Raw genomic sequence first — 27,568 nt, 5'->3', positions numbered from 1 at the left:
ATAAAAAATTTTCGAAAGAAAAAAAAATTTATCATAATACTTACTCGGTGAATAATAGTAAAAAATAAATTGTGAATGTATTTAATTTTATTATTTTTTTTTTATAGAAAAAAAAATCAAATCTAAATATAATACTTACAATATAATATATTAACAGTTTTAAATAATATACAACATATATGAAAGTGTTTGTGTGTGTTTAAATTTAAATGATTAGAACGTGATCGGAATGTTTAACATTTTTATTAAAAAACCAGTTCAAAATACCGAATAATAATGGAATGGAAAATATTTTCCAAATCAATTCAAAATAAATACAAATTCGAAATATCGATATTTAAAATAAATATAATAAAAAATATTCTATGAAATTTTTCGAAATTATTTTATAAACGAATAAAAAAGTATAAAAATTTTTACAATTTCATTCAAAAGAGAAAAAAAAAAGTGTGGTTAGAAAAATTTAATAATTTTTTTTTGATTTAATATTTGTGGAGTGTGTCACCTCTCTGGAATTATAAAAGAAGTGTTGTAAATGAAGAATTATTTTTTTTTTTTATATATTGAAGAATATACTAGAACAGTGAGAGCAATCGAGAGGAAATAAGAGCAAGGAGAATCGATATTTATTGTTTTTAATTATTCTTTAAAAAAATTTTATCAATAAATTTTATCATTTGAGATTTCTTACACAAGTTTATCATACTTTCTTTCTTAATTTTTATATTGCATCTTTCTTCTTCACTAGAAATTCGATTGTGATCAAATATCGAAAATTCAAAAGGTTTAAAGTGAATAAATTAAATATTTTTTTTAATTTCTGATTTATTAAACGAGTTATTCTTTCCAAATTTAAATAAGAATATTCCAAAAAGAGAATACCTAAAAAGAAAAAAATTATCAATAGAGAAAGAAATATTAGAATAGAAGAATAAAAAATAATTTAGTCAAAAAAATTAAAATTAAAATTATGTAAAAATTTGATATTTAAAGAGAAGAGAAAAAAATCTAATAAAATTAAAATTCTAAGGGAAAAAAGTACAATAATTTCCTAAAAAAAAAATTATCTAATATAAAATAATAAAAAAAAAATCAAATATTTTATAACAAAAATTCCCTGTTAAAACAAAAATTAAAAGAATTCATAAGCAAATCATACAAAAAAGACACAAGAAAAAGAAAAAATGGCTGAATCAACACCAATTTGTCGTTGTCGTGTCCTTTATTTAGGTAGTGCTGTACCACGTCAAAGTAAAGATGGTTTACAAGGTATACAAGAACCATTACGTAGTTTATATCCATCAGAGGGTGCAATTGGAGCTAAAGGTATTGATTCATGGTTAAGTGTATGGTCAAATGGTATATTATTAGAGAATGTTGATGAAAATTTAAAACAAGTAACACGTTTCTTTCCAATTGAATCATTACATTATTGTGCTGCTGTTAGACAAGTTTTAATACCAGAACGTGGTAGTTCATCACCACCAGAACCAAAATTTTTACCATTAGATTCACCATTTGCCCGTATGCCAAAAGCACAACATCCACCAATATTTGCTGCAATATTACGTCGTACAACTGGTATTAAAGTATTAGAATGTCATGTATTTATATGTAAAAGGGAAGCAGCAGCAAATGCTCTAGTCAGATGTTGTTTTCATGCATACGCTGATAATTCATATGCAAAACAATTAGAATCTGGTCCACCAGGTAGTGCTATAAGTGGTATTGGTATTAGTGGAGCTGGTAGCATTGGTGGTGGTAGTAGTGTTTATGGCACATTAGGTGGTTTAGGTGTATCAACAAATTCTGGTTTAAGTAAATCAAATGGTGATTTAACAACAGCCGGTATTAGTGGTAATAGCGGTAATGGATGGCGTTCAAGAGCTGGTAGTACAACAACATTAAATAGTGTTGGTAGAACATCAAATGGACATCATCAAATGTTATTAAATGGTAATGGTGGAATTGGTTTAAATGGTAGCGGAAGTAATAGTAGTGCAGCTGAAGGTTATACATCTGTTAAAAATTGTAAGTAAAATTAAAATTTTATTTATTTTTATTTTTATATTTTATACAAAATATTAAAATCTAATAATTTCTGAGCTACAAAAATGAATTCGAAAATTTTTTATATTCGAAAAGAAAAAAATTTCTTTTTTTTCTTATTTTTATTTCCGTCCGAGAATTTTTTAAAGATGAAATATTGAAAAAGTATGATAAACTTTGCCAATTATAACAATATCCGCTTTTTCCCTCATTATTGAATTATCGAGCATTCCATTTTATGTAGAAAGAAAACCAAAAGAAGAAAACAAAACAGCAGAACCAAAACTTCACTTTCATTCATTCGCCATGCAAAACCAAAAAAAAAAAAAAACAAAATACAAAACGTACTCATTTCTCTTATCTTTATCGCCATATTTGAATGATTTTTGCGTTCATTATTTCGTTTTTGGTGCTAGTTTGTTGCTTCTGTTGTTCAATTCATAAAAAACACACACAACAAATATAGCACGAAACTTTTTGTATAATTTCATTGTTCAATCAAAATTCAAAGTTGAATCAACTGTGAGTATAAAAATAAAAAGAAGAGAACACAAATTGTTTTTATTTTTGGGTCTAAGACAACAACCTCGCGTTGTCAATCAAGGAAGTTGTTACTATATCTGGGACAAAAATGTGTGAGATGCCTACAAAATATTTTCATTTTTTCGAAATTTTATTTGCTTTCCTTTTTTTCTTCTCTTCATAATTATTATTTTTGTGTTACTTTACTCATTATTTACCTATACCCATAGTTTGTTGACTTTGAAATGTTGTCTTTAAATAGCGTCCGTACACGGTTATGCAAATATTTAATAAGAAAGTTTGTATTTTTTCAAATGACATTTTAATAAAAAAAAAAATATAAACGAAAAATAAGAAACTGTTTTGGACAATAAAATAAAATTTTTACATGGTATATAAAAAGAAAATCAATTTGAAAAATAGAAAGGTTACCTTCGGCAAGTAAATAAATTTTTACTAAACTATGCACTCAAGTGTATATATTTTAGATTAAATATGTCACCTGTTTGTTATTTACTATGAATAGAAATTTTTAAAATTCATCAAATCAGAGGCAGTCTGCCAGTAGTAAATGTAAAAAAATTTTACATTTATTTTTTTTGTCAATTCGCCAATGTTTTCACTTGTAGTGTACACTTGGGATACGAACGATTTTCTAGTCAAAAAATTTCTTTATGTAAATGTTATTAAAATTTATAAATTGCTAGTAAAATAAATTTAATAAGAAATTATATTGACTTAATTTAAATGCAGTACTGGAGTTGTTAAATCTGGTAATCCAATAAATTTTATTGGAAAAATATTTTAACGTTAGAGTACAGGAGATTGGACTTAATTTCACTTATAAATAATTGAGCACTTTGTATATAAATTGAACACAATGTGGAATATTCTGTATATTCAAATTTTGTTATACAGGAGTGAAAATTACTCTCATAGTACTTAAACATTGAAAATTGGACATTTACATATTAAATCACTAAAAATATTGATATATGAATTGAAAATAGTGTACGTATAGACGAATTAGACGCGCTATTTTAGTCCCAAATCTCTCTCTAACATAATTTCTAATTTAAACATACTTCACTTTTTTTTAAAAACCGGTTAAAATCTTTAACCCTTATATTCGCTAAATTCTCAACATACCAAAAATATAAGTGACGTTGTAAAAAAAAATATCAGCCTCAAAACTCTTTTGCACCACGTTGCCATATCAGCTTCTGTTAAAATCGTTTCTCAAATAATTAAACTTGCTCAAAAGATAAGCCTAACCGTAAGGATTTTTCTTTATGAAATTCATAATTTTATGTTCGAGAACGCATTCTTTTAATGATATTAAAGAAATTAATTTTTGAATTGTTTCAACACAATTCTGAATTTTTAATAAATTTTCGAAATAAATTCAATAAATAAAATTAATAATGCATATGCCGAACTATGCTATCATTTTGTCTACATCATTGCCAATCAATCAAAGAAAATTTAATGAGAAAAATTCTCAAACATATAAGAAAAACTTCTTACTATATATAATTCATCATTTGAATGCAATATTACAAAAATAAATCTGAATAAATTCCAATTTGTTATAATTTCTATTATATAGTATTCCAATAGTCGGACGATTGATTTTACAAGAAATAAGTGCGTGTATTTAAATGGTCATTTACATTTTATAAGATTTTCTAAGAATCATCGCGTATTGAAAGGGCTCACCTATTTTCTATATAATTCTTATATTATTAAGGCATGACAAATTTTATTAATTAAGTGTTTATTGTATTAGAATTTGAAAAAATTTCTACAATTCTATATAGATACCCTCAGTTCATTATAAATTTGATTAATTATGTAGCATTGGATATTTTGATATGGTAAAATATTCTGCGTTCAATTATTCAATCATATTTAATTATTCAAAATAGAAAAACTTAAAATTTCTTTTAATTTTGAAACATTATAAAAAATATCATCGATTGCCAAACCTTTAAATATTAAAGAAAAAAAAATTTTATTCAAAATAAAATCAATAAATTTCTTTTCTTTCTTTTTTTAATGTTTTCTTCATTTACACCTGTTAAATTGAAAATAACGCATCAACGCATTTTATTTAGCAAGCGTGCAGAGAAAAAAAACTCAAAAAAAAAATTATTTTTTTTTTTTTTACGTGACCAACTGTATATGAAGTTTATCTATTCAATAAAAAAGAAAATACAATAAATTTGCTTAGCCATAACATTTTTGAATTCCAAATATCCATCGAAATTTAAACACTTTCCCTTTATATAAAAAAATTTATTTATTTTTTTTTACTGTTTTGCAATGCAAATATTCAAATTACAATTCTCCCCCCTCCTCCCTTTTGTAACACTTTTATAACTACTTATATATAGTTAAAATGTGAGGAAACTCTAAAAAATCAATGAAATAAGAAACAAAACAAAAAAAAACATTGCAATTCAAAGATGTTTGAATAGGAACTTAAAGCTTACGTTTGATGTTTTTTAGAAATTTTATTAAAATATTTTAAATATGAATATGAATATATTTTATTAATCACCAAAGAGCTCTTAAATATGTAATATGTATACCATAAAATATGCGCATTCATATATAACTCGGGAGCCAAAAAAAGTATTCCGAAAAAAATAGTAAATTACCAGAGTATTACAAAGAAAGAACAATAGAGAGTTGGTAAAGATTATGCCGAATCTGTGATAGCCTTCCGAATGAATAATTCTATGAGTTTTACATGGAAACAACTAGATAATTTCGACTATAGTTTTTCAAAATAATTACCTTCTCCATGTAAAATATAGTGTATATCGTGTTAAATTTTATCACAGTAATTTAAATGATTTCTAAGGTAGGAGTTTTAAATTGTAGGTAGTCTCTAATTTGAAAAATTTTCACAGATTTTTTTAGCTTGTAAAATTCCCTTGTTTTAGCGAAATCGCTAGCATTTAGTATTAATTATTAGCGAATGCAATTTTTTTTTTCGCCAAATTTGTTTTCGCAATGGTAACATTGTACAATATTGACAGTATTTTAAAATTCACGATCACAACAAAATCCTTTATACTTTTGATCTTACTTGTCATCACATCACGATCCCATTTGCCAGATTTTTCGTTGAATTTTCAAAAAAATTTGTCGAATTCGCCAAATCTGTATAAAAATAAACTGTGGCGAATGGGGCCGCTAAACATAATAAGCCTAATGTGTAATTTTATGTTGAACGCGATTTGAGGATGTTAATAAAATTTGTACACTTCTTGGTATACTATAATTAGTAAAATCATAATAATTGAACTTTGAAATGTTTTACAGTTTCGAAAACCAACGTGAAACATTAATAGACCAGACTTTCTTTAAATATAACCAATTTTTAATCAAATTTAGTACTAAGACTAACACTTTTCATGTTATCAAAATTTTTTTTGTAGGCACGTTTATGATATGTCAAAATATGGGCACGTCTTTTCGAAACCAAACAACAACAATAAAAAAAGCATAGAAAATATAGAAAATTTTGTCATTCATATATTACGAATTATTTGAATAAATTATTTAAAAATGTAATGAAAAGAAAAAAAAATTTCTTTAATTTTTATAATTTCAAATGTGACACATAAATTATGACAATCTTATAAACAATAAATGACATTATGACATAAGTGAACTCTCATTAAATTAAAGGTTGTCAAAAGGTTTTTTTTTTGTTTTTTAATTTTATCATATGTGGTACTGAGAATTTCATTGAAATAAAATTTTTAATAAAAAAAAATTTAATTTAAATTTTTTAACTATTTTATAACAGTTGAATTATAATTTTTTTTCTTTTCTATTTTGAAGTTATATTTTTTTATATTAATTTTTATTGTCATATCGTTGAAGCAATCACAGTTGTCTACGGAATACTTAATCGTATTATATTCGAAATTTTAAATGGAGGAAAAAAAATTAAAAAGAGAATCGCATTGAGATCTTCAACAAAAATATTTCGAATTTATTCAGGGATTGGCAATAAAAAAAACTATTAAATAGATTTTAAGGTTTTTTAATAATAAGTTGATCGTAATAATTAAGTATTATATAATTGGTAATTACACGGAAATCTGAATATATCAAACTAAAATTTTCATATATGTATTTACACATATTAAAGAAGGTTTTGTACAGTGTGAATTTCCAGTTTTTATGATGTGATCAATAGCAGTCATACGATCTGGAATTAAAAATTTTATTAAACATCTAATGTACCACTCACTACTAGAATGTTCAACAATTTTTTTACAATGTTACAAATTTCCTAGGTTCCTCATTAAGTTAGCACAATATTTTTGTCTTATTGTACAGTTTATTATAAAAATTTTATCTCAATATTTAATAGAAAACTTGTAAAGATTAATTTAAATTTACATTTGAACTTAACGAACCAAAATTTTCTAATTTAACGAAACTAAATTCTAACTTAGCAAAGCGCGAAATTCTAAACTAACATAAAAAAGCGATATTCTAATCTAAGAAACGTAAGTGTTTTTTAGGAATCAAAATTGTAATCTAACAAAGCGAAATTGTAACTTAACGAAATGAAATTCTAAACTTAAGTAATTGAAATTTTTAATAAGTAAATCAAAATCCAACCTCAACGAAGAAAAATTCTAAATTAATGAAATGAAATTCTAACTTGACGAAACTTAACGAAGTGAAATTCTAATTTAACGATGCAATACAATTATTTTAGTTAAAATTAGTCATAAATATTCTTTTCGAATTTTAGAATAATAGTCAAAAAATCACACTAGTTTTTGAAATAATTATCACAAACAAAATTTACAGTTCACCAGTACATGGGTTAAAAATTAGCAAATATCAGTACGAGTACAATAAATAAATTGTTTATTAGACTAAATAGTTTTAATTGGACTAAAATTAAATAAATAATTTAAATTGATTGATTACATTTACATTCTAATTAAATAGTTGTTGTCAATGTCATTGGAATTTTAAATAAAATATAATAGTTACTTTTAATTTTAAGGTTAAGAGTTCTGCTTGAAGAATATTTTGAAGGAGTGGTACCTACTTAATTTAGAAATTTTCTGATATTAAATAATGTGACCCTAATAAAATTTTACAAGATCAACCATCAGGCTTTTAATTTATTATACGACGCTTAATAAACATTTAAAGTATAAAAAGTAATTTCTTTGTCAAAATCATTATTTTATTAAAGTATAAAGATTTTTACGCAATTAGAAAGTTTTTCGAGATTTAAATGAATTTAACGAGTTGATTGAGAGAGTTGAGGCTAATCGTTATAACAAAAAAAAAATGCTAAAAGCGTCTATAAGTGTTACTATCATATTCAGGTTCTTTTAAGTCCAGAATTTTGAATATGTTAAAGTAGATTTTCAAATTTATGGTAGATTTAGTAGATAAAATCAAAAATCCCAACAGCATTAGTTACAGTTTTGTTTTCCAATAAAAATTTCAAAATTTTCAAATAAAAATTAACAGTCCACGATAACATTTTCGAAATTCTTCGATTAAATTTCTTATTTTGCAAAACAAAAGCTAAGTATGGCTTTTAACGAAAGATTTCTTTGTTAAATCCAGATTTATTCATAAAACTCCCTTAATAAAACAAAAACATAGTTGACCTAAAACCTTTATTCAATGTTATGTTATGTTATGTGACTGATTGATGCAGAAAGTTAAATTTCATTAAATTTCAGTATTTTCTTATGTAAAACTACACAAATTTTAAAAATCTTTCATGCACAATTTCTCTGCATCATCGAATTGCAAAAAAAAGATTGAAAGAGCAATAAGAATTCACCTCACTTGTTCATATTATGCTAAAGAGCGCCTATGTATGTATGTACATGTTGGGTAAAAAATACAATATTCCAAAATCTAGATCATTCCCATAATTTTAATACATTCATATTATATAGTTCAAGTATGTTAACCTTCAAAACCAATTATATACACATACTTACATATATTAAAAAAAAAAATTTCAAATAAATTCACATAATTAGAAAAAAATTAAGCCAACCTCATTAATTTTTAATAAAAAAAAAAAAATAAAAGAGAAAAATTCATTTTTTAATCATTTTTAAATTCCAACCTCATAAAAATTTTTTTTCTTAATTGGAGAACTTTAATTATTAAACTTAGATCAACACCATAATGGTATTCGATCATAAAAATTAGTATCACGTTACAGAAAAGATCATTTCAATATAACCAATAAAATAGGTTCCAGTTATAGTTTAATTAAAAAAAGCTAAAGAAAAATATTTTGCTAAATTACTGAAGCTATATAGAAAAACAGAACAAAAAACTAAATTCAACCCGCGAAATTAAATCAACGCCAATTATATAATTTTTTCTTGAAATTAGAAATTAAATTTTTAAAACTAACTAATTTAAGAGCAACAGAAAATGCTGGCAATTTTATTTGTATAAGCTATAATGTATAAATTGAAGATTCATATTCCGGTCTACCTCATCTTCAATTATGAAATTTCAATTTAATATAAAATGTATGCAGAAAATAAATGAACAGAGAATGCAACTTTAGGATACAGAAACGATGCAGAAAGAAACATTTATTTAAAAAATCTCAAGGCATTGATAATTAAATAATATTTTGAAGACCCATTTAAATGAGTTCAATTAATCTTTTCCTAATTTTACATGCTATAAATATAGTGCTGTTGACAATTACAGTTATAAAATCTAGTTTGAAAGCTGGGTCAGTTCAGAAAAATGAAGATTTAATAAAAGAGAATAATTGGCACCTAAAAATATGCAATTTTTTATACAAAATTGTAAATTATTAATTTGTCCAGTTCACATTGATTCTGTATAGCCTCCCCATTGCCACTTCATTTCTTGTATATTGTTTGATTTGTGATGTTAAAGTGTGTTTTCTATCGGTATTTTATTCATTAATATTGCTCTGAGTCAAATTATTTTCGGCCTTTCGTTTCAAGTTATTTTACGTTTTCTTTATGTATTCCATATTAACAGATTACAGTTTTCTTAACTACTTCTTGATATGCATTAACATATAGATACTTCATGTGTATGCTTTTGCAGTTCTATGTACTGGCCAGAAGACTATGCAAATCATTTTAAATGCTTATTGTTTATTGAGTATGTGCTATTGATTTGCGTTCAGGTTTTTACTTCAATACAACACAATAGGTTTTATGGTGATAGAAATATTCTTAATCCTGTTTTCCTGCAATGTAATGGCATAATAATAATTATAATGGCATAATAATAATTAAACATAAAATTTAAAGCATTTCAAAATGAAATCTAGGCAATTGCCTCTATATGCATATACCGTATCGTGTTCTCCAAGTTTTTCGTATATGAACATCCTAAAAATATAGATGATAAACATATTTATAGAATGTTATACACGAACAAACAAAATCATTATATAATTTGCCACTCATATTCAATGTTATTTTCAGTTTTCAACACCTCTTGCAATTGAACCAACAAATCCAATTAATGTTTTTCTAAAATAAAAAAAATTAATTTTAATTTCAATCCAATAATGTATACGATGATATAGCATCATATAACACGAATATGAAAATAAAATAAATTTTCAAAATGTTGGTTGTATTGTAAGATCTAGACATAAATTAATATTATGTAGTTTCCCATAACATAAATACGAAAAATAAATAAAAAAAAATGAAATTACATGACTTTTAACAAATTTATGAAGATGCTAGAGCAATTCTTTTTTTTTCTGTTTGTAATTTTTTTTATTAGTTTTTCACACATGCATACTTGTGTTTTGGTTCAAAAATCAATAAATCAAAAAAAATTGCATTAAATTTTTTTGAATCTTCAGAAATATGGGAAACTTTAATATACTTAAAATTCAACTATATTAAAAAATTATCATTTTCTTCCCATATTTGGATTTCTAGCTTAACTATAGCATTCGCCATATTTTCAAAGTTCACTTGAACAAACTTTTATTAAATAATAAATTTTTTGCTCAAATCGTAAAATCATTAAAATATTTTTTTGTTAGAATTTATTAATGACTTTTTAATAAGCTTTATTATTTTAAAATTTATAACAACTGCTGCTTAACTGCACACTCTATACACAAATTCTACATGTATGTATTTGGTTTTCTTCTTGATGGTGTGATTGGATAATTTATTGTAATTTGAAATTCAATAATTTGATTTGAAATTTAAGACGATTTTGAACAGAGAATATTATTTTTGTGTCACTTGCAGGAATATTTATTAAGCGTATGACAGATTTAAAAAATTTTTTTATGATCTTGTGTAGTTTCAAGAAAAAATTATTTAAAATTTCTTGATATTTTCTATTTTGGTTAATTTAGAACAAATTTGAATATAATTTTTCGATTTAAAATTAAAAAAAAATTGAAAATTATCTTGGGCACACTTCATCAATATCTAAATTATCTTAATATAATATGAAATTGATTTGATATGCGAGAATAGTGGCTGTCAACCTCTTAATAGTTGCGGGCAATTAAATATTACATAATTTTTAGTAGACCCATATTTTGTAACACTGAATTTATTATATCCACAAATTAATTTATTGTTATTTCATTGTTTTCTTCTTTATGTGATTTCTGGTCCCAATTTAATGTAGTTATTTTCCCCAAGTTAATTACCCCTTATGAATGAAACAACGAGCATAATTGTTGAATTTGCATGCATAATGTAATTTACTCTTGATATAACGCCTCTATTGCATGATTTCGCGATATCTGCACAAATATTTAAGTTTCCAAAGTCCCCTATCATCCAAAACTCCTTATGGAAATCTAAGAGTAATAAATTTTAAACTATTGATAAAAACAAAATTTATCGAAAATTTTTAATTAATTTGGCTTATTTATATTCCAAATTTGACAATATTGGATTATTGGAATAATTAAATTTGGATATTGTTCGAAAAATTCTTATGGCTCTTCATCAGTCTATTGGTTATGAAATCATTGACTTAGGAAACAAATATTGTTTAAGTTTAATGTTATAATTCTAGAATCCTCACATATTTATTGTTATCAGCTTATTGTTGACTATAGCCCGTGTTTGAAATCCTTGCATACTTAGAACACAAAAATAACATTAATTAATTAATTTTTGCTTGTATTGTGGTACAAATTTTCATAGAAAATTAAAAATTTTGATTTAAGTTTTCTACTTGATTAAAAAAAATTTTTAAACAAAATTCATAAATTCAATTCTGACATATGTCATAACTATGTATGTATGTGTATATATTTAATTAGAAAAATTAATTTAAATTTATTACCGACCGTATTGTGTAAACAATAGGTAGGTTATGTTATGGCATCAAATTTTCCATATCAAGTTTTCGGTGGGAATGCACTTCTCAAGTGTAAGTAAACTATTTTTAGCAACCTGTCGGTCTGTCGGTCTGTCGGTCTGTCCGTCTGTCGGTCTGTGTTTGCACGCGTGTATCTCAAGTTCGGCTGAACCGATTTTGATGAAATTTTATATGTAAGTTTGGTTCCATCATGGCACGGATCGATCAACTTTTGGTATATATCAGGCCTCGGGAACTGCACTTTTTAGCGGGCCTGTTTTACATTTTTGAACATTTTGAAGAAAATATTCAACCGATTTACTTGAAATTTTCCGTCCGTTCGACCGTCCGCAAAAACTCGTATGTTTTGGAAGAAATCAGGCATCGGCAACTAGACGTTTACTACGGGCCAAACATACACTTTTGTGTATATAAAGAGAAATAATCAACCGATTTCATTGAAATTTAATATTTAAATTCTTCGTATTAAAGCAATTAACATATAACTTTTTTGGAAAGATCAGGACTCGAGTACTGATTGGCGGGCCGATTTTACATTTTTCACCATATCCACAGAACAAATTGATGGAATTTCTTGAAATTTGATATTTGAGTTCTGGTTGTTACCGAAACTAACTGGCGAGCATTTCAGGGAATTCGGGTAGCACAAAGCGAAACTCTACTAAGAGCCAAATTTACATTTTTCTAAGTATGTTAACTATAAGCTTACTAATGTCCTAAAAATTGGAAAGAAGTATTTAACAGACATTTTTATAATATTCTGTAACACTTTCATTTAACTAGACAATACACAATGCGGTCGGTTATGTGCTGACCACATCAGATTTTTTTTCATATGCTCGTAGCATGAAAAATTTTTTTTGAATAATGTGGTCGGCTTTTGACAGTACTTTTAATTTTTATTTACATTATAAAATAAATTGGCATGCAAATTTTAAATTAGCATAGAAATTGATTTTATAAAAAAAAATCAGAAATATTACACTCATGTCGACATTATTAAATATTTACTCAAATAAATTTAATTTTTTTTTTTTAGTATTTGAATTGCAATATTAATGTACAAGTGTGTGTGTATGCATGTGTTTACAAATATTTCATATAACTAACACCACATGAACAAATCTTTAAACTTAAAAAAAAATTTTTTTTAAATTACAATCACTTTTTTCCTTAAACAGATTCATATTGAAACTTACAATGTATAGTTGAGATTTTTATCAATTTAGACTGTATATCGATCAAAATAAAAAATCTGGTACATAAGTTTATATAATATGTACATCACTATATTGCTTCTATTATTCAACAATGTCGCATTGCAATTAGAATTATTTAAACCATTCAAAACATCAATTTTTTCCAAATATCTTACATTAATTCCAATTTTCTTTTCTGAAATTAGATTTGTGCGCACTAGATTCTTGCTTAAATTTGGATTCATTGATTTATCGGTTTTAAAATGAACAGTTTCAAGTCGAATGAATTGCTCTCTTGGTGCTTCCTTGGTTTGCCTGAAATTCGTCTTTATTTGTCACATTCTTGACAAGATTAGCATAATCATCATTTGAGTTAGAGAGAGAGAGAGAGAGAAAACCACATTAAAAATAAAGAGAATGTCAAAATTCATACAAAATATACTAAAATAATCTTACCCTTCAATTTATTGTATAGCATGATTATTAATTTTCACCCTACTATAATGTACCTGTATTGTCTGTTTTATACTAGGCAGTCTGGCCTGATACTAACAATAAAAGTGCCATTTTTTTTTAATAACATTTTAAAAAACAAATTTTAAATCAAAATATCACACGTTTAAAATTACCAGAACAAAGTGTTTAATAACAAGTAAAGGTTACTGCACTGTACACTTTGTATTTTCCAAATATTGCTATAAAAACTGTCGATGGTCGATCGATACTATTTTACACACAACCACAATGGATGTGAATGCAAACACATTTTTATGTTTATGTGCATGTATTTGTGCACAATTTACCTAAATTCTTATTACTGTATTTTTTTTTAAATTTTTAATTGACATACCAAAAACTGGTTTACCTTCAATAATGATCGTAATTTCAGTTTTCAATTCTTTTTTTTTCTCCCCGATTTATAACAGATCGATTTTATATTTATAATAAATTCACATAATAATATTTTTGTTAGTATAAAATGAAAAAAAAAAATAAGATCATACAAATTTTGATTTTATGGTTAAATTCAAAAACCACACATACATACACTTAAACATAAAATATAACTGTATAGATAGAGTTATATTCAATGTGTCAAAATATTATATTTGAACAGTAGTAGTCATAAAATCATTCGAAAACACAGTAGTCGTCAATTAATTACAGTATAACAGTTTACAATTTAGTATTTTTGGTTTGAGTTTTTTTTATTACATATTTAGTTCAAATATTTTCCACAATACACTTATTTGTGCAAGTATGTATATATGTAAGTACATGGTGTTGTAAGTCATTTATTTCTTTACTTAAGGTGTTGTAATAATTTGGTTTTTGTTTGCTTTCGTTCTTTTAGACAGATTGTCAAAAATAGCAATAAAATGTCTGTAATTTTTGTTTTTTTTTTATCAATTTTTACTTAAAGGAAAAAATTAAACTGAAATACAGGAGTAAATTGAATTTTAGTATCCAATATAAAATTTAATTAAGTTTTTTATTTCAATTTTCGTAACAGAATGGTAACAAGCAACTAACACTGTGAATAAGTTCAATTGCAACTTTCAAATTTTTTCAATTAAAATTTTTGTTTTTCACATTAATCTTTTTTACAAATTAAATATAAAAAAATTTATCGATTAAAGTTTCTAATATTCGGTTTATAGAAAAATTTTGAGCAATTTGTATTTTCGAATAGGCTCACATTACGAGCGAATTTCGTTCAGCTTTAAGGTAACCGGTTACTTTTTATTTATATATTGTATTTGTATTCGGAATACAAAGAAATCAATGAAATGAAAATGTCGGATTGTAACGTGTACTCTTTGCAATTGTCCTTATCGTTACATCATATTATATCCGCACAAATCCCAAAACGAAAGAGTGTTTTTCGAATAAACAAATTTAAGATTTACGAAAATAAAATAGAATTTTCAAAATTTCTCCCTATTTACTTTCTCCTAAGAACTTTTAATGTTCTCTGGACGAATAAAGAGCTTAAACTACAGAAATCTTAAAATTACATATTTTCTACACGGAAAGAAAATTGTCACTGTTATAAAGTTATAACTGCATGACCACATACTCTAACAACAATATTGTCAAGAGTATCCAAATTAAAATTTAATAACATTTGAAAAACATTGAACACTAGTCAAAAATGTTAACCCTAACTCCTCATTTTGTACGACAAAAAATAAATGTATATATAGAGAATCAAATAATAATCATTCATAGTTGATAATGGAAGGTTTCAGATGTAAAACTATGTAATTCTTCTTTATTTTTTATTTTTATAAATTTTATAAGAGCACACACACCTCATATTTTTAATTGATTTTTTTTAAATGAACAAAAATTTAATGTAAATTAACATGTTTAATATTTGAAGTCTTTAATAAATTATTTTATCATTAATAATTTTCATTGAGTAGGTACTCAAAATTATTGCTTAATTAAAAATTTCATAACTAAATCGTAAGAAATAGGGAAGTGTTAGTAAGTAAAGTGAATTTTTAAAGTGTATAATTTTATGCCTATAGTGTCGGTGTCGTAACTTTTGTAATCAATTTTATATTTTTCTTTTTTTCTTTTCGAATAACTGAAATTAATTTTTTTTCTGTATTTAAATTTCCTTTTTAAACTTTATATTATAAGAAAAATATAGGAAAAATAATGACAACCTCATTACTCATATCAATTTACACTGAGAATAAAATACGAGTTGAAAATAAAAAAAAATAAATATTACTCGTAATATGAAATTTTAATGTAACAATTAATTTTTGGTTAGAATATCGCTCAAAATTCGACTAAAATTAGAAGCAGTTTCAGTTTTAATTTCAGTTTTAAATTAAGATTAAATCTTAAAACCTTAAGATAGGTATTTCAGCTGCGAAGTTCTTCCAAATTATGTTATTACAATACTCTTAACTTCCGTTTTGTACCAACAATTTTATCAACCTAAATGAGAGTATTAGAGCGAATTTAACTCTGTTGCAATACTAAAAATGAATTCAAATTAAATTTTATACACATATTATTTACAATTTACAAAAGCTGACCTAAATTTTTAGTAAAGCATTCTATTTGCAAAATTCTTCAAACTTTTATGTATGACCACACCACTGAATATTTTGGAAATGCCAAATTTTTAAAATTCAAATTTGAGTAAGGGATACCGATTTTCCAAATTCAGAAAAAATTTAAGTTCGTAAAATAGAAAAATTTTGTTAAATTTTCGACCTGCTTCGAATTTAAATTTTATTTAAAACTTTAAAATTTTTATTATAAAATTTGAAAATGTAGATTTTAATTGTCTATTTCGGCGAAACTATTAATTTTTTTAAAGTGTATAAATACTTAAGTCTTAAAATTATAGAATTAAAAAGGTAATAAAAAATTTACTTATAAAAATCAAAATTACATAATTTTTTTAATTTCATAAAACGCGGTAGATAAGGCGAGTTCATAAATCTTTTTACGAAATTTTATTTTCATTTTATCTTATTGTTTTTTTTTTATTGAAATTTTAAAATATAATGAATTGGAATTGCTTTAAAATATTTGAAAAGAAAAAAATACACAGACACCAACCGCACATCGCGTTCGCGTTCGCGTCGCCTCTTTCAGAAAAAAATGATTTCTAAATATTTCTTACCGCCTTTTTTTTGTATTTTTTTTATTAACCATGCAATATGCATGCAGTGAAATTTTGTTTCTAATTTAAAAATTTGCTTAAAAAGTCATTTCAAGGTTAATAAACAAAAATCTGTTACTTATTTTCTCCATATTTATTTTTTTTACACTATTATAATATTAATTACAAGACTGTATACCATAATTGGTAAGGTAAATAACCACTTAAATTTTTAATAATACTTGCGGTATACAATACTCAGTTTACGAATAAGTATTTGAAATATAAATTAGCATAATAATTTAAATAAAATATTTTTAGTATAAATATGTGTATGTACATATTTAGTAAAATTTAATATACATAGTATAAAATGTACCTGGTATATGTAAACAAAATATAAATCTTAATTAAATTGTCTATAAGGAAAATAAGAAAAAATTTAAGTATGTATAACAGTTTTTGGATTTTTATTTGATTGATTAATGAAGCTGTTTAGGTCAAGATTTCAATTTTAAACAGTAATTATTCAAAATACATACGTATTAATTATTATTTTAGAGTTTAACTAAAATTATATACACAAGTATTTTGTAATTTTGATAGAGAAAAAGAAGCGATTTTTATACACTATTATACAGGGTATCTCGAATTAATGGTGGCCGATAATTTCAGGGAAGGTTCTTTGATCAATTCCCAAAAAAACATTGTTTGGGTGGAAAGGTGGAGATATTTTAGTTTTCGAGCTACAATCTGCATCGAAGCAAAAAAAAAAAAACAAATTTTGTAATTTTCAATAGCTTTATCTCGAGAACTATGGCTTAAATCTAATTTTTGTCTATTTAAAAATAAAGAGCTACTTAATTACCTATAAAACAAGTCCCCGATGGTTACATTTATTTATATGCAAGAAAAATCGGGTACGCATCTCTTTCAACAGGCTGTAGCTCGAAAACGAGTATATCTGCACCTTTCTCCACCCATTCGATTTTATGCTGGAATTAAATGCTAAATACCCTGTATACTATAAGGAAATTTGCAATTTTATGTTATATAGTTGATTGGCATATTTTAATGGCGACTTAAAAAAAAAATTAAAAAATTAAAATATCAATTAATTAACCTGCCTTCTTTCCATAAGCTACTGAATAATATTTTAATTATTGGTGTAGAAGTAAAGTTTCTCTGAAATTAAATTTAATCGTTATTACAATCAAAATGCTCATTTACGCATTGTAATTAGATACATGGATTTTTAATACAAAATATCCAAATGAAATACAATATTTAATTGAGAATCCTCAAATTTCGTAAGGGAAATTTAAGTTTATTATTATAATAAACTTCTCATTATGCTTATGGTATTTAACATATTTCCTTGTAATGAATATTTAAAACCAGAATATTGAAGAGAAAGTTTCTGAAATAAAAAGTCGATGAAATTAAAAGTGCAATTCAAAAATAATTCCCGTTTTACATAGTATTTTTTTCACGCTAAAATCAGTGGTGCAGATTTTGTCAGTAGTTAGTGATAAGGGAAAACGTAACAGGAGAGATTATAAATTTTATTTAGTTAGAGCTCGCTTGTGTCACCACTTGTGAATGAACGTTTGATCTTATTACAAATGTCTAAATTCAAAACGGTCTAACTGCCCAGCTATTCCCATGATTTGAGCATTTAAACTATAAATTATTAAAATAGAAATTTACAAAAATATTACAATATTTTATTGTCTTTGTATTGGAATAATAAAAATCTAACAATAGAGGCATTTACACTTTCATAACATTGAGATCATCAAATTTTTTCACATTCAAAAACAATTACTTTATTGTTTTCACATTAAATATGGTAATGTAAAAAATGATGTCATTGAATTAAAATTTCTTTTTCCTTAATTCTATTTTAAGAATTTTAATTGTAAAAATTTCATTAAAATTAATTGACAATACTTCTAAAATTTATTAAATACTTATCTGAGAAGAGAAAATTAAATTTAGCTTATATGATCCGATCAAAATTTTAAATTCAAAAGAAAGTGATTAAATAATTTTTGAATAAAATTTTAATTATTTTGAATACACACAAACATATAACACGTATTCAATTCTGATAATATTATTTTTTGAATAATTAGAGGGCTCTCTTATATTATTACACACATTTACAGGTTTAATTCGAAAATCGACACACCCGAAATCGGATAAAGAGTAAAAACGGAACAAATAATAATCTTTCAATATTGTAAATAATGAAAATTAAAATTTTACAAAATTAATTCAAAAGTATAAAATATAAAAATAATTAATAATTAGTTTTTAAGCCAACTCTCCAAAAGAAAAAATTAGTTTCACAAAAGGTTAAACAAGAAAATTTTTATTATACGATATTATGTAGAATTTGTCAGTTAAAAATTAAATCGTAATGGAAATTGTGTTTTTTATCACTTGTCGTAAATATTTTGGTTAAAAAACTGTAGACAAACGCAACTAAAGAGTGTGTAGAAACTGTTAAATAAACTTTTGACCTTTTCTGTGCTACCGCTGTGTAGTTTGTAATGATATACAGAAAACAATTTTTGTATTTACACTACTTTTGTTTGAATGTCATTGTTTTAAGTTAAAAATACCCACTAGCGCCATTCAAAGAAAGTAATTCGTTTTGTAATTACAAGAATTATCTTCTGTGTATCACCATAAACAGTATACAGAATGGTGCTTGCTAAGTAATAAATTGAAGGAGTATTTGTTCTGTGTCTGACTTTTATACTTACCGGGCGAAAAAAAAGAGTAAACATGACGTATTAGTATATATAATGCAATTTCCAAGTGAATGTGGAAAATATGGCTGTTTAAAGTATATGGAAGTACAATTTTATGTAGCAAAATTAACATGAAGCGTACAAAAATTTCTACACGGAAAAAAATTTGTCTTTTAATATTAACCAAAAAGATGAATGGCCGAACAAAAAATATAAGTACAAATGACTAGACTGTATTTTTTGCCCTTTTTTATTTCTTTTCTTATCCAAATATGCTGCGAAACAATTAAGAAAGCAAATTGTTAATAAGCTCATTTAGCCCATCTTCAAAATCTACAATAATAACAACAACAAATAAAGAAAAATCATTTTCGGAACCAGAAATCATAATTACAACAAAAGCAATGCCAAATTGTATAAAAAGAAAAAAATCGAAAATGTAAAACTGATACAAAAGTTGCGCATTTCTTAATAATTTTTTCTTTATTTCTTTAATCGTTTTGTAATTTCTTTCCATTATTTACCTTCATTTTTATTCAAAAAAAAAAAAAATTTTTTTTCATAATGACTTCCATATTAATATTTAAAACAGTTTCACAGTTCAATGTGCTGTCATGATACAAACAAATTCATAAGGTACGCATATTTTACATGTACATACAAACATACATACAATTAAGAGGAATAAAATTTTAAGTTTTTTGATTGATTTTAACTTTTGAATTATGAAATTTATAAATGAAAACTGTTTTATGATTAATAAATGGCATACTCAGAAGGTAGGTAACGAATATTGTTCCATAAAGAAGTTTCACGAATAATTAATTCATAAAATTGATTTGCAAAGATCTTTAAAATTTTAAAACAGCACGATCAATGCACTTGTATATGAACAATGCATTTGTAACTCTCCTTCACATTGAGTATGGCAATATTAATATTATATCATTAGATTGCTCAGAAAATATTGGAACGTTAAGTTTCAGGAAGAGAGGTTTTTCACAAACTTGAATAATTTTTTATTCAGTTTTTCTCTCAGTGTACTAGCATACTGAAGCCAAATTTAATATTACAATGAAAAAAATTGTTTTAAACACAGTATTTTAGAGTATGTTAAGAAACATTTTAGTATACACTGGGAAAATAATCTTCGCAATTCGATTTTTATGAATTATTCAAAGAAATTTGAAATTTGCAACTAATCATATTACATTTTCCACTTAATATTTTTCGAAAGGGTGAAACTTCCTTGTTAACTTTAAAACTTTTTGGTTTTTTTTTTAATCCTGGATGTAACAAGAAAGAAATAATTTTGCAATTCCTGAAAATTTTTGTTCCTTCATCCAAATTCTTTCCTTTGGCAGACTATGTTGTTGACTATGGTTGACTATTAACTAAAAAATTTTCCTGTACAAAAAAAAGTAAGCATTAAAATCGAAGTTCTACATTATCACTGTTCTCCATTAAAGCTCAAAATTAAAATTTTAACAACTTAAAGAATAATTGTAATGACAGAATATGAATTTTAAGATTTGACAAGAATAAAAATGGTCACAGAAAAATTCTTCCAAAATATTTAAAATTTACTTTCAAAAAAATATTTCACACAACATGCCAACAACAAAAATTTGTTATATAAAATAAAAATGTTAACAACATTTTTCAAGTTTTGCATTTTTTTAATATTGAATACAGGACAAGGACATCATATATTTTTCTAGTATCATATAATCAGAATCGGATTAATGAGATTACTTAAGCCCCAGGCTAATACAATTACTCTAGTGAACAAAAATGTGTATAATACCAAATGTTCATCAATCTACAGAGTTGACAGTTATTAAAAATAGTACGAGTTTTGAATAAAATTTGTGATTGATAATTTCAGCGGGGACAAGATGGCAACTCTTACTTATTGAACAACTGAAGACGCCATACCTTTCCAAATATATAGCCTTACCCTGTAGCTTGCCTGTTCAACCTATTTCTGAGATTAATTCGGCTCTGATTATAATGTATATACCTACATATGTAATCTGTATAACATTTATTTAAAATAAATATAACACTACTTAGTTACATGAAGTGAATTATGAAATGTTAAAAATAATTGAAAATTTTTTAAATGCCTTTGGCCAAACAAAATTTTATAATAAATTAAAGCAAAAAAACTAACAAAAATTCAATACGCTCATGTAACCATTTTGTACACTTGCATTTCATATATACAATTATACTAACATAACTGTGTTTTACATGCGCACTGCTTATATGCTTAAGTTTTATACATAGTATTCGTGAAATTTTTAACACAAAACCGATATGTGTAAATTTAATTACACGCTAAAAATAATTATTTATTATAAAATATGAAAAAAAAACAACAAATTATTGCTACCTGCAATGAGAGCTGCTCGCCACGTTGTTTTATTTTTTTTTTACCGATTATTTACCATTATTACCAATAAATACACAATTATTAAACCAAGTGAAAGTAAAATGTTTGAATATAAAGAAACGTAACGTTTTAAATAACTGAAACTGTTTTGGGTTTTTTTTCTTTGTTTATAGAAAACAAAATGTTTTCTGTTTTCGCGGAGTTCCACCGGAAAAATATTAAAAATAATTTTAGTCAGAAAATGAAGATTTTTTTTTTTTGTTAAACAGTTTAAAAAAGCATAAAATAAATAAAAAACAAAAATTAATCATCTTATCTAATAAAGTGTAAAATAATTCGGAAGTAACAAATTTATAGTATTCGCCAGAAATAACCATTAAAGCGTTAAATAAATTTTTTTTTCACTAGACTTTCTTTTAGAAAAATTTTCAAAAAACAAATTCGCTATTTTTTATTTTCCTTTAGTAAATTGATCAATAAATGTTTAATTTTTTTTTTAAATTGCAATATTTACCTTTGAATATCATTAGTAAATTACACAAAATTTTTTAACGACATAATTAATATTTGGTTGGAAGGGAGATAAAGCGAAAGCAACTAATTTTTATAGTAAATTTGAGCGAATTTTTGATCACTAAATAGCCATCTTTAAAAAATTTCTGAAATATCTTTAATTTCAATTATTTTGCAAGGCAGGCTTGAAAAATTTAATTTTAATTTAAAAATTAATTTAGTTAATAAATTAAGTATTTTAAACAAAAAAAAGCAATTTTGGATATTTTTCGGAATATTAATTTCCTAAACCGCTCAATGCATCTATTTACAAGTGTATGTATCGAGCGTAAGTGTACGCACAGCATTTTTACTTTGTGCTTCTCATATTCTCTCTCTAGCAAATAAATTTTTGTTTTTATAAAAGAGAGAAAAGCATAAAAGTAAGGCTGTGGATACGCTCAATGCCAATGTTCTAATAACAGTAATGTTTAATTTCTTCCAACTTCAAAGACCAAAAATTCTTACAAGTTATGAAACTCAAGAAATCTTTATACATTCAAAGATGCTGTCAACACGTTCGGTTAAAAATAAAGTTTTTCAGCTATACAAAAATTATAAGTGATTACAAACATATTGCTCTTCCACACAAAATTTGACCATTTCACATTAGTTTATTGAACTACCTAATAAAAGGATGATAATGAAAATCGAAGGAAGTGAAATAGGAAGACTGACACAAAAAAACTGACAGTAGGTGTAAACATTTACTAGTTATGCGATAATCTATTTAGTGAATTCCTCACGCAATCCGAAATCTTCAATTCCTTGACTGAGCGACCGAAATCTTCAATTCCTTCTGAAGTACTACAAGGTTTGAAATTTTCGTTTTGTCCCTTTGTATTCAAAGTTTTATTAACAAATTTAAGTTTCTAAAACGTAAAATCTGTAAAGAACAATGAAATGCACACACTTTGTTTAAAAAAAAATTAATTTGATCTACTTAATTTGAACTACTTTATATAGCTCTAGATTCAATTACAATCACCTCCATGTTTTAATCAACATCACGTGAGGTATTATTTAATTTGTTTAATTTGTTGCTTTTTCTTAACTTTTAAAGTTCGAAAATTATATTTTATTTTTATACAATTGAATGAATTAAGATTTTTTTTTTCACATCATGCATTAAAATTCACATGTATGTGAATATTTTCGACTATATATGTAAGATTACATTTTAACATTCTTACTCTATACTTGCATATTTTTTGTTATTTCTTGCATCAATTCAACTGAAATCTATTTTAATTTATTCCCAAGGTACACACGCACATATGTATGTATGTATGTATATGAAAAGACTATGAAAGAAGATTGTAGAATAATAATAACTTTCAAAATAATTTTCATCACATGAATATTTTGAGATCAGAGGTATTCAGCTGTATAGAGTTTGAATAAATCTTAATAACATTAAAATGACAGTGGTGTATAATTGAAATTATAATTGAATGTTAATTTTAAAAGGTGTTTCTGTTTTAAAATTCTATTATCAGGGTTAATTTTTAATTATTTTTCTTGATTTTTGAGTATCTTAGATCTTCTTCTTCTTTTGCTGCTTTTGGAAGTTTGGAAGTGAAGATCACATAATACTGTTCATTAGTTGCTGATGTCTAACCAGATCTTTGGCCGTATGAATCAGTTCCCCTATATTTGAAATATCTGTCCACTGCCTAATATTTTTTAGCCATGATATATGCTTTCTTCCAATCCCCTTTTTCTTTAAATTTTTCCTTGGACAATAAGCTGAAGCAATTCGTATTTGTGTCCTCTCAAAATCTGACTAAAATTGGAATGTTTTCTGTTGTTTAATTCTTTAAAATAATTCTCGATTTCCGTCAATTTTTCTTAGAACTTTCTTGTTTGAAACATGTTCTGTCCGTGAGATTTTCAGCATTCTTCGGTAGACCCACATTTCAAATGCATCGAGTTTATTTATGTATTTAACTTTCATTATCCAAGCCTCCATCCCATACAAAAGCACCGACCGACCATAGCACTTCATAAATTTAGTTTAGGTCTAAAGAGCGTAAAAATAACTAATATTGTTTAATTATATATGTAGGAATTTTTGCGATACCCGACCTGTAATCGTAACAAAACAGTTGATAACTGTTTCATGAAATTATATTAAAACTAATTTAAGACAAATAGTAGTACAAATAGCCATTAGTCTAGGTTACAATACGTAATTTGCGTCATTATTTACAAAATATTTGAAAAACAAAAACCTCGTAATTTATAATTCTGTCTTTATAATTTAGTGTGCGAGAAATCATCAGTTTACAAAAATAATCGAATTTTTTCCCAAAATTGTTTTTTTTTTTTTAAATTCGTATTATGTAACCCTAAAATTTATAATAATTACCTACTATGTCTTGTGAATTTCAGTCAACAAACAAAGAATCTTATATTCAATTAAAAGTTTTCAAAAAGTACAATGTCTAGACTTAATTATCAAAACAGACCTTTACTTTAATACTAACAATAGTTTTTAATAATCATCTTAAATTAATCTTATTAATCATAATTTTAAGATTGGAACAAATAATGACGGAACCTTTTTATAAAATTTTAACTAAGAATTAAATTTTTTTTTGTTTAAAAATTTGTTAAAAATTTCTTAAAAAATTTAAAAACTGTGACATCATAACAATATTATACAAGACAGCTTGTGTGGGGACACTAAAATTAATAAGTAATTACTTATTAATAATTATTATAAAATTATGACCACACATTATTAATTATAGCAAAGAAGCAATCTGTAGGCACGCAACGTTTCGATTACAAATTGTGAAGATAACAATTAAGTTCTTGTTTTCAAAATATTTTTAACGAAAATAGTTGGTTTCCCGTTTAGTAATCACATAGGTGGTTCTGATTACTACAACGAAAATCAATCACTTATGTACTTTGTGGTTGATTTTCAAAAATGTGTGGAATAATCGAGTTTTTTATGGAATATTTAAATATAACTAGGAAATATTAAAATATTGCGGTTCTCACTTAAAGTTAAACACAGACATTTAATTTCTTAACTATGCTAACGTATTTTTTATTGTTAACCATCTCATAACGGAAATCCCAAATGTACTCATATATACAAAAATTTTGGTTACTAAATTTTTTTTAACTTAAAATGTAAATTAGAAACCCTTAAATCAAATGAAGACGCGTATAATCTACACAATTCCTTCGTGAACACAGGATACAATTATGCCAGAATCTCAATCTAGTGATTGTACATTTCGTTACCCCTAACTCGACACTGCTTTTTGAACTTTAATGTTGTTTTACGAAAACTTTGTACCAGAAGTACATTTGTATGTTCTGGAGAAAATTTGACAAGTTATCACTGCAGTTTTGCTCATGGTTCTCATGTCAAACACTTTATTATTTTATAATTTTTGCTTGTTTATTTTCAGTAAGCACTTTTGTTAAGCAAGACAAATCAAACACAACACAATAATACAGACTGTATAACAGGATTTTATGACACTTCATTTGGCTGCATTAAAATTTGTTGACTAGTAAATCGACCTGAGGTCACTTGGAAAAACGTTCTCAATTATAATTTTCAATCACCTTCTAAATTTTATTATGATCAACATTTTCAGAATGGTGAAAACCACAATTCAAAAATACTATTTCCGTCACTGCTTCATTAAATGAACTATACTAAAAAATATGACTAGGTGCATAAATTTTTACAGAAACCTGCTAATAAAATAAATATCTATATATGTATATATATAATATGAATATGAATAATTATTCTAATTTTCTCTCATCATAATCGAGATTTAAGAAAAATTTCTATACAAAATGTTTACAAATTCTAAAATCATAAAAAATAATGCTTGATGAACTTATACTTGCAACAGGTACACATCATGTATATTTACATACGTTACGTTCATACATAATAATTTTTGTGATAGCGATTTTATGTACATTTCATACACCTATTTTGTTTTTATCTGAATTTTCTTGAAAATGCAATTGCAACAACTATACAATTACTGCATCAGTGTATTTGTATGTAAAAATTATATATACAATAAATTTAACTGTTATTATTATAATTGTATGCGATTCAGGAAAAACAACTACAATATCAAAACTGTTGTCTATGAAAATAAAAAAAACGTAAAAGAAAACCAAGAACGTAAAATATGTACAATGAAATTGAAAATGATATGTTAGATAACCTCTTCAATGACACCCTATTAGCTTTAATTTCTATTAGGGATTTTCTTACGTGTTTTTCTTTTTTATCTGTTGTGAAGTACATAAGCATGCACAATATTCTACGTACCAGTACTTCTATAATAACAAAACAAAGTAAAGAGAGAGGAAGAAAAAATTAAGAAGAAAACCTGCCCCGAATAAAAATGATGGTATAGCAATGAATGCAGCAACTTGATTCACATTGAGACTATAAGTATAAGTTTTACAGATTATAAAAATATCTATACAATATGTACCTATACATAATGCACATCTACAGGTATGTAGGTATGTACATACGTATATGGGTTGAATATTTATTATGTTTGAAATTATTGTAAATAATTTTATACAAGGTGTTGCATGGGAAATGAATTTATATAATTGCATGGCATTGCATATGAATGAAAATCTAATGTGGTCCGCACATGACCAACCACTTTTAAATGTTTCTTTCAAAATTTTAAGGTGACTAATAAGCTTTCAGCTAACATACCCAGAAAAATATGAATTTGGAAGTTAACAGATAATAAATTAAAAATATTAAATTTCAAAATCGGCCCTAGTTAGATTTCCGACCTTTGATATTTTCAAAAATTTTATAAGTTCATTTTTTTAACACTTTAAATTTATATTTTAAATTTCAAGGGAATCGGTGAATTATTTCTCTTTATATGCGCAAAAATGTGTATTTTGACCAAGTTAAACGAGCAATTGCTAAAACCTAATTTCCTCTAAAAGTTAGGTGGTTTCTCGTACTCTCGAATGAAGCTACTATAATAGTAGGATATAAAAATTCCAGCCTGTAAAAAGATTCAGTTAC

At 25.1% G+C, this 27,568-nt stretch overlaps 1 protein-coding gene across 2 annotated transcripts in view; it reads left to right on the top strand.

Annotated features, from left to right (window-relative positions):
* The window catches only part of LOC129613027 (uncharacterized), a 55,822-nt gene that overhangs the window by 1,771 nt on the left and 26,483 nt on the right, over positions 1-27,568 (top strand). The window contains exon 2 of one of the 2 annotated variants that reach the window (XM_055526910.1): positions 108-2,031. In XM_055526910.1, coding sequence (XP_055382885.1) covers positions 1,185-2,031 — 847 coding nt within the window. In that variant the 5' untranslated portion in view covers positions 108-1,184. Of the gene's footprint in view, positions 1-58; positions 2,032-27,568 lie in introns of those variants that run through there. The other variant, XM_055526908.1, reaches the window with a different exon arrangement.

The sequence above is a fragment of the Condylostylus longicornis genome, unplaced genomic scaffold (assembly GCF_029603195.1).
Source record: "Condylostylus longicornis isolate FDR11 unplaced genomic scaffold, ASM2960319v2 ptg000080l, whole genome shotgun sequence".
Lineage (NCBI taxonomy): Eukaryota > Metazoa > Arthropoda > Insecta > Diptera > Dolichopodidae > Condylostylus > Condylostylus longicornis.
The sequence above is the reverse complement of the archived record's forward strand: the minus strand, read 5'-3'. Positions and strand labels throughout refer to the sequence as shown.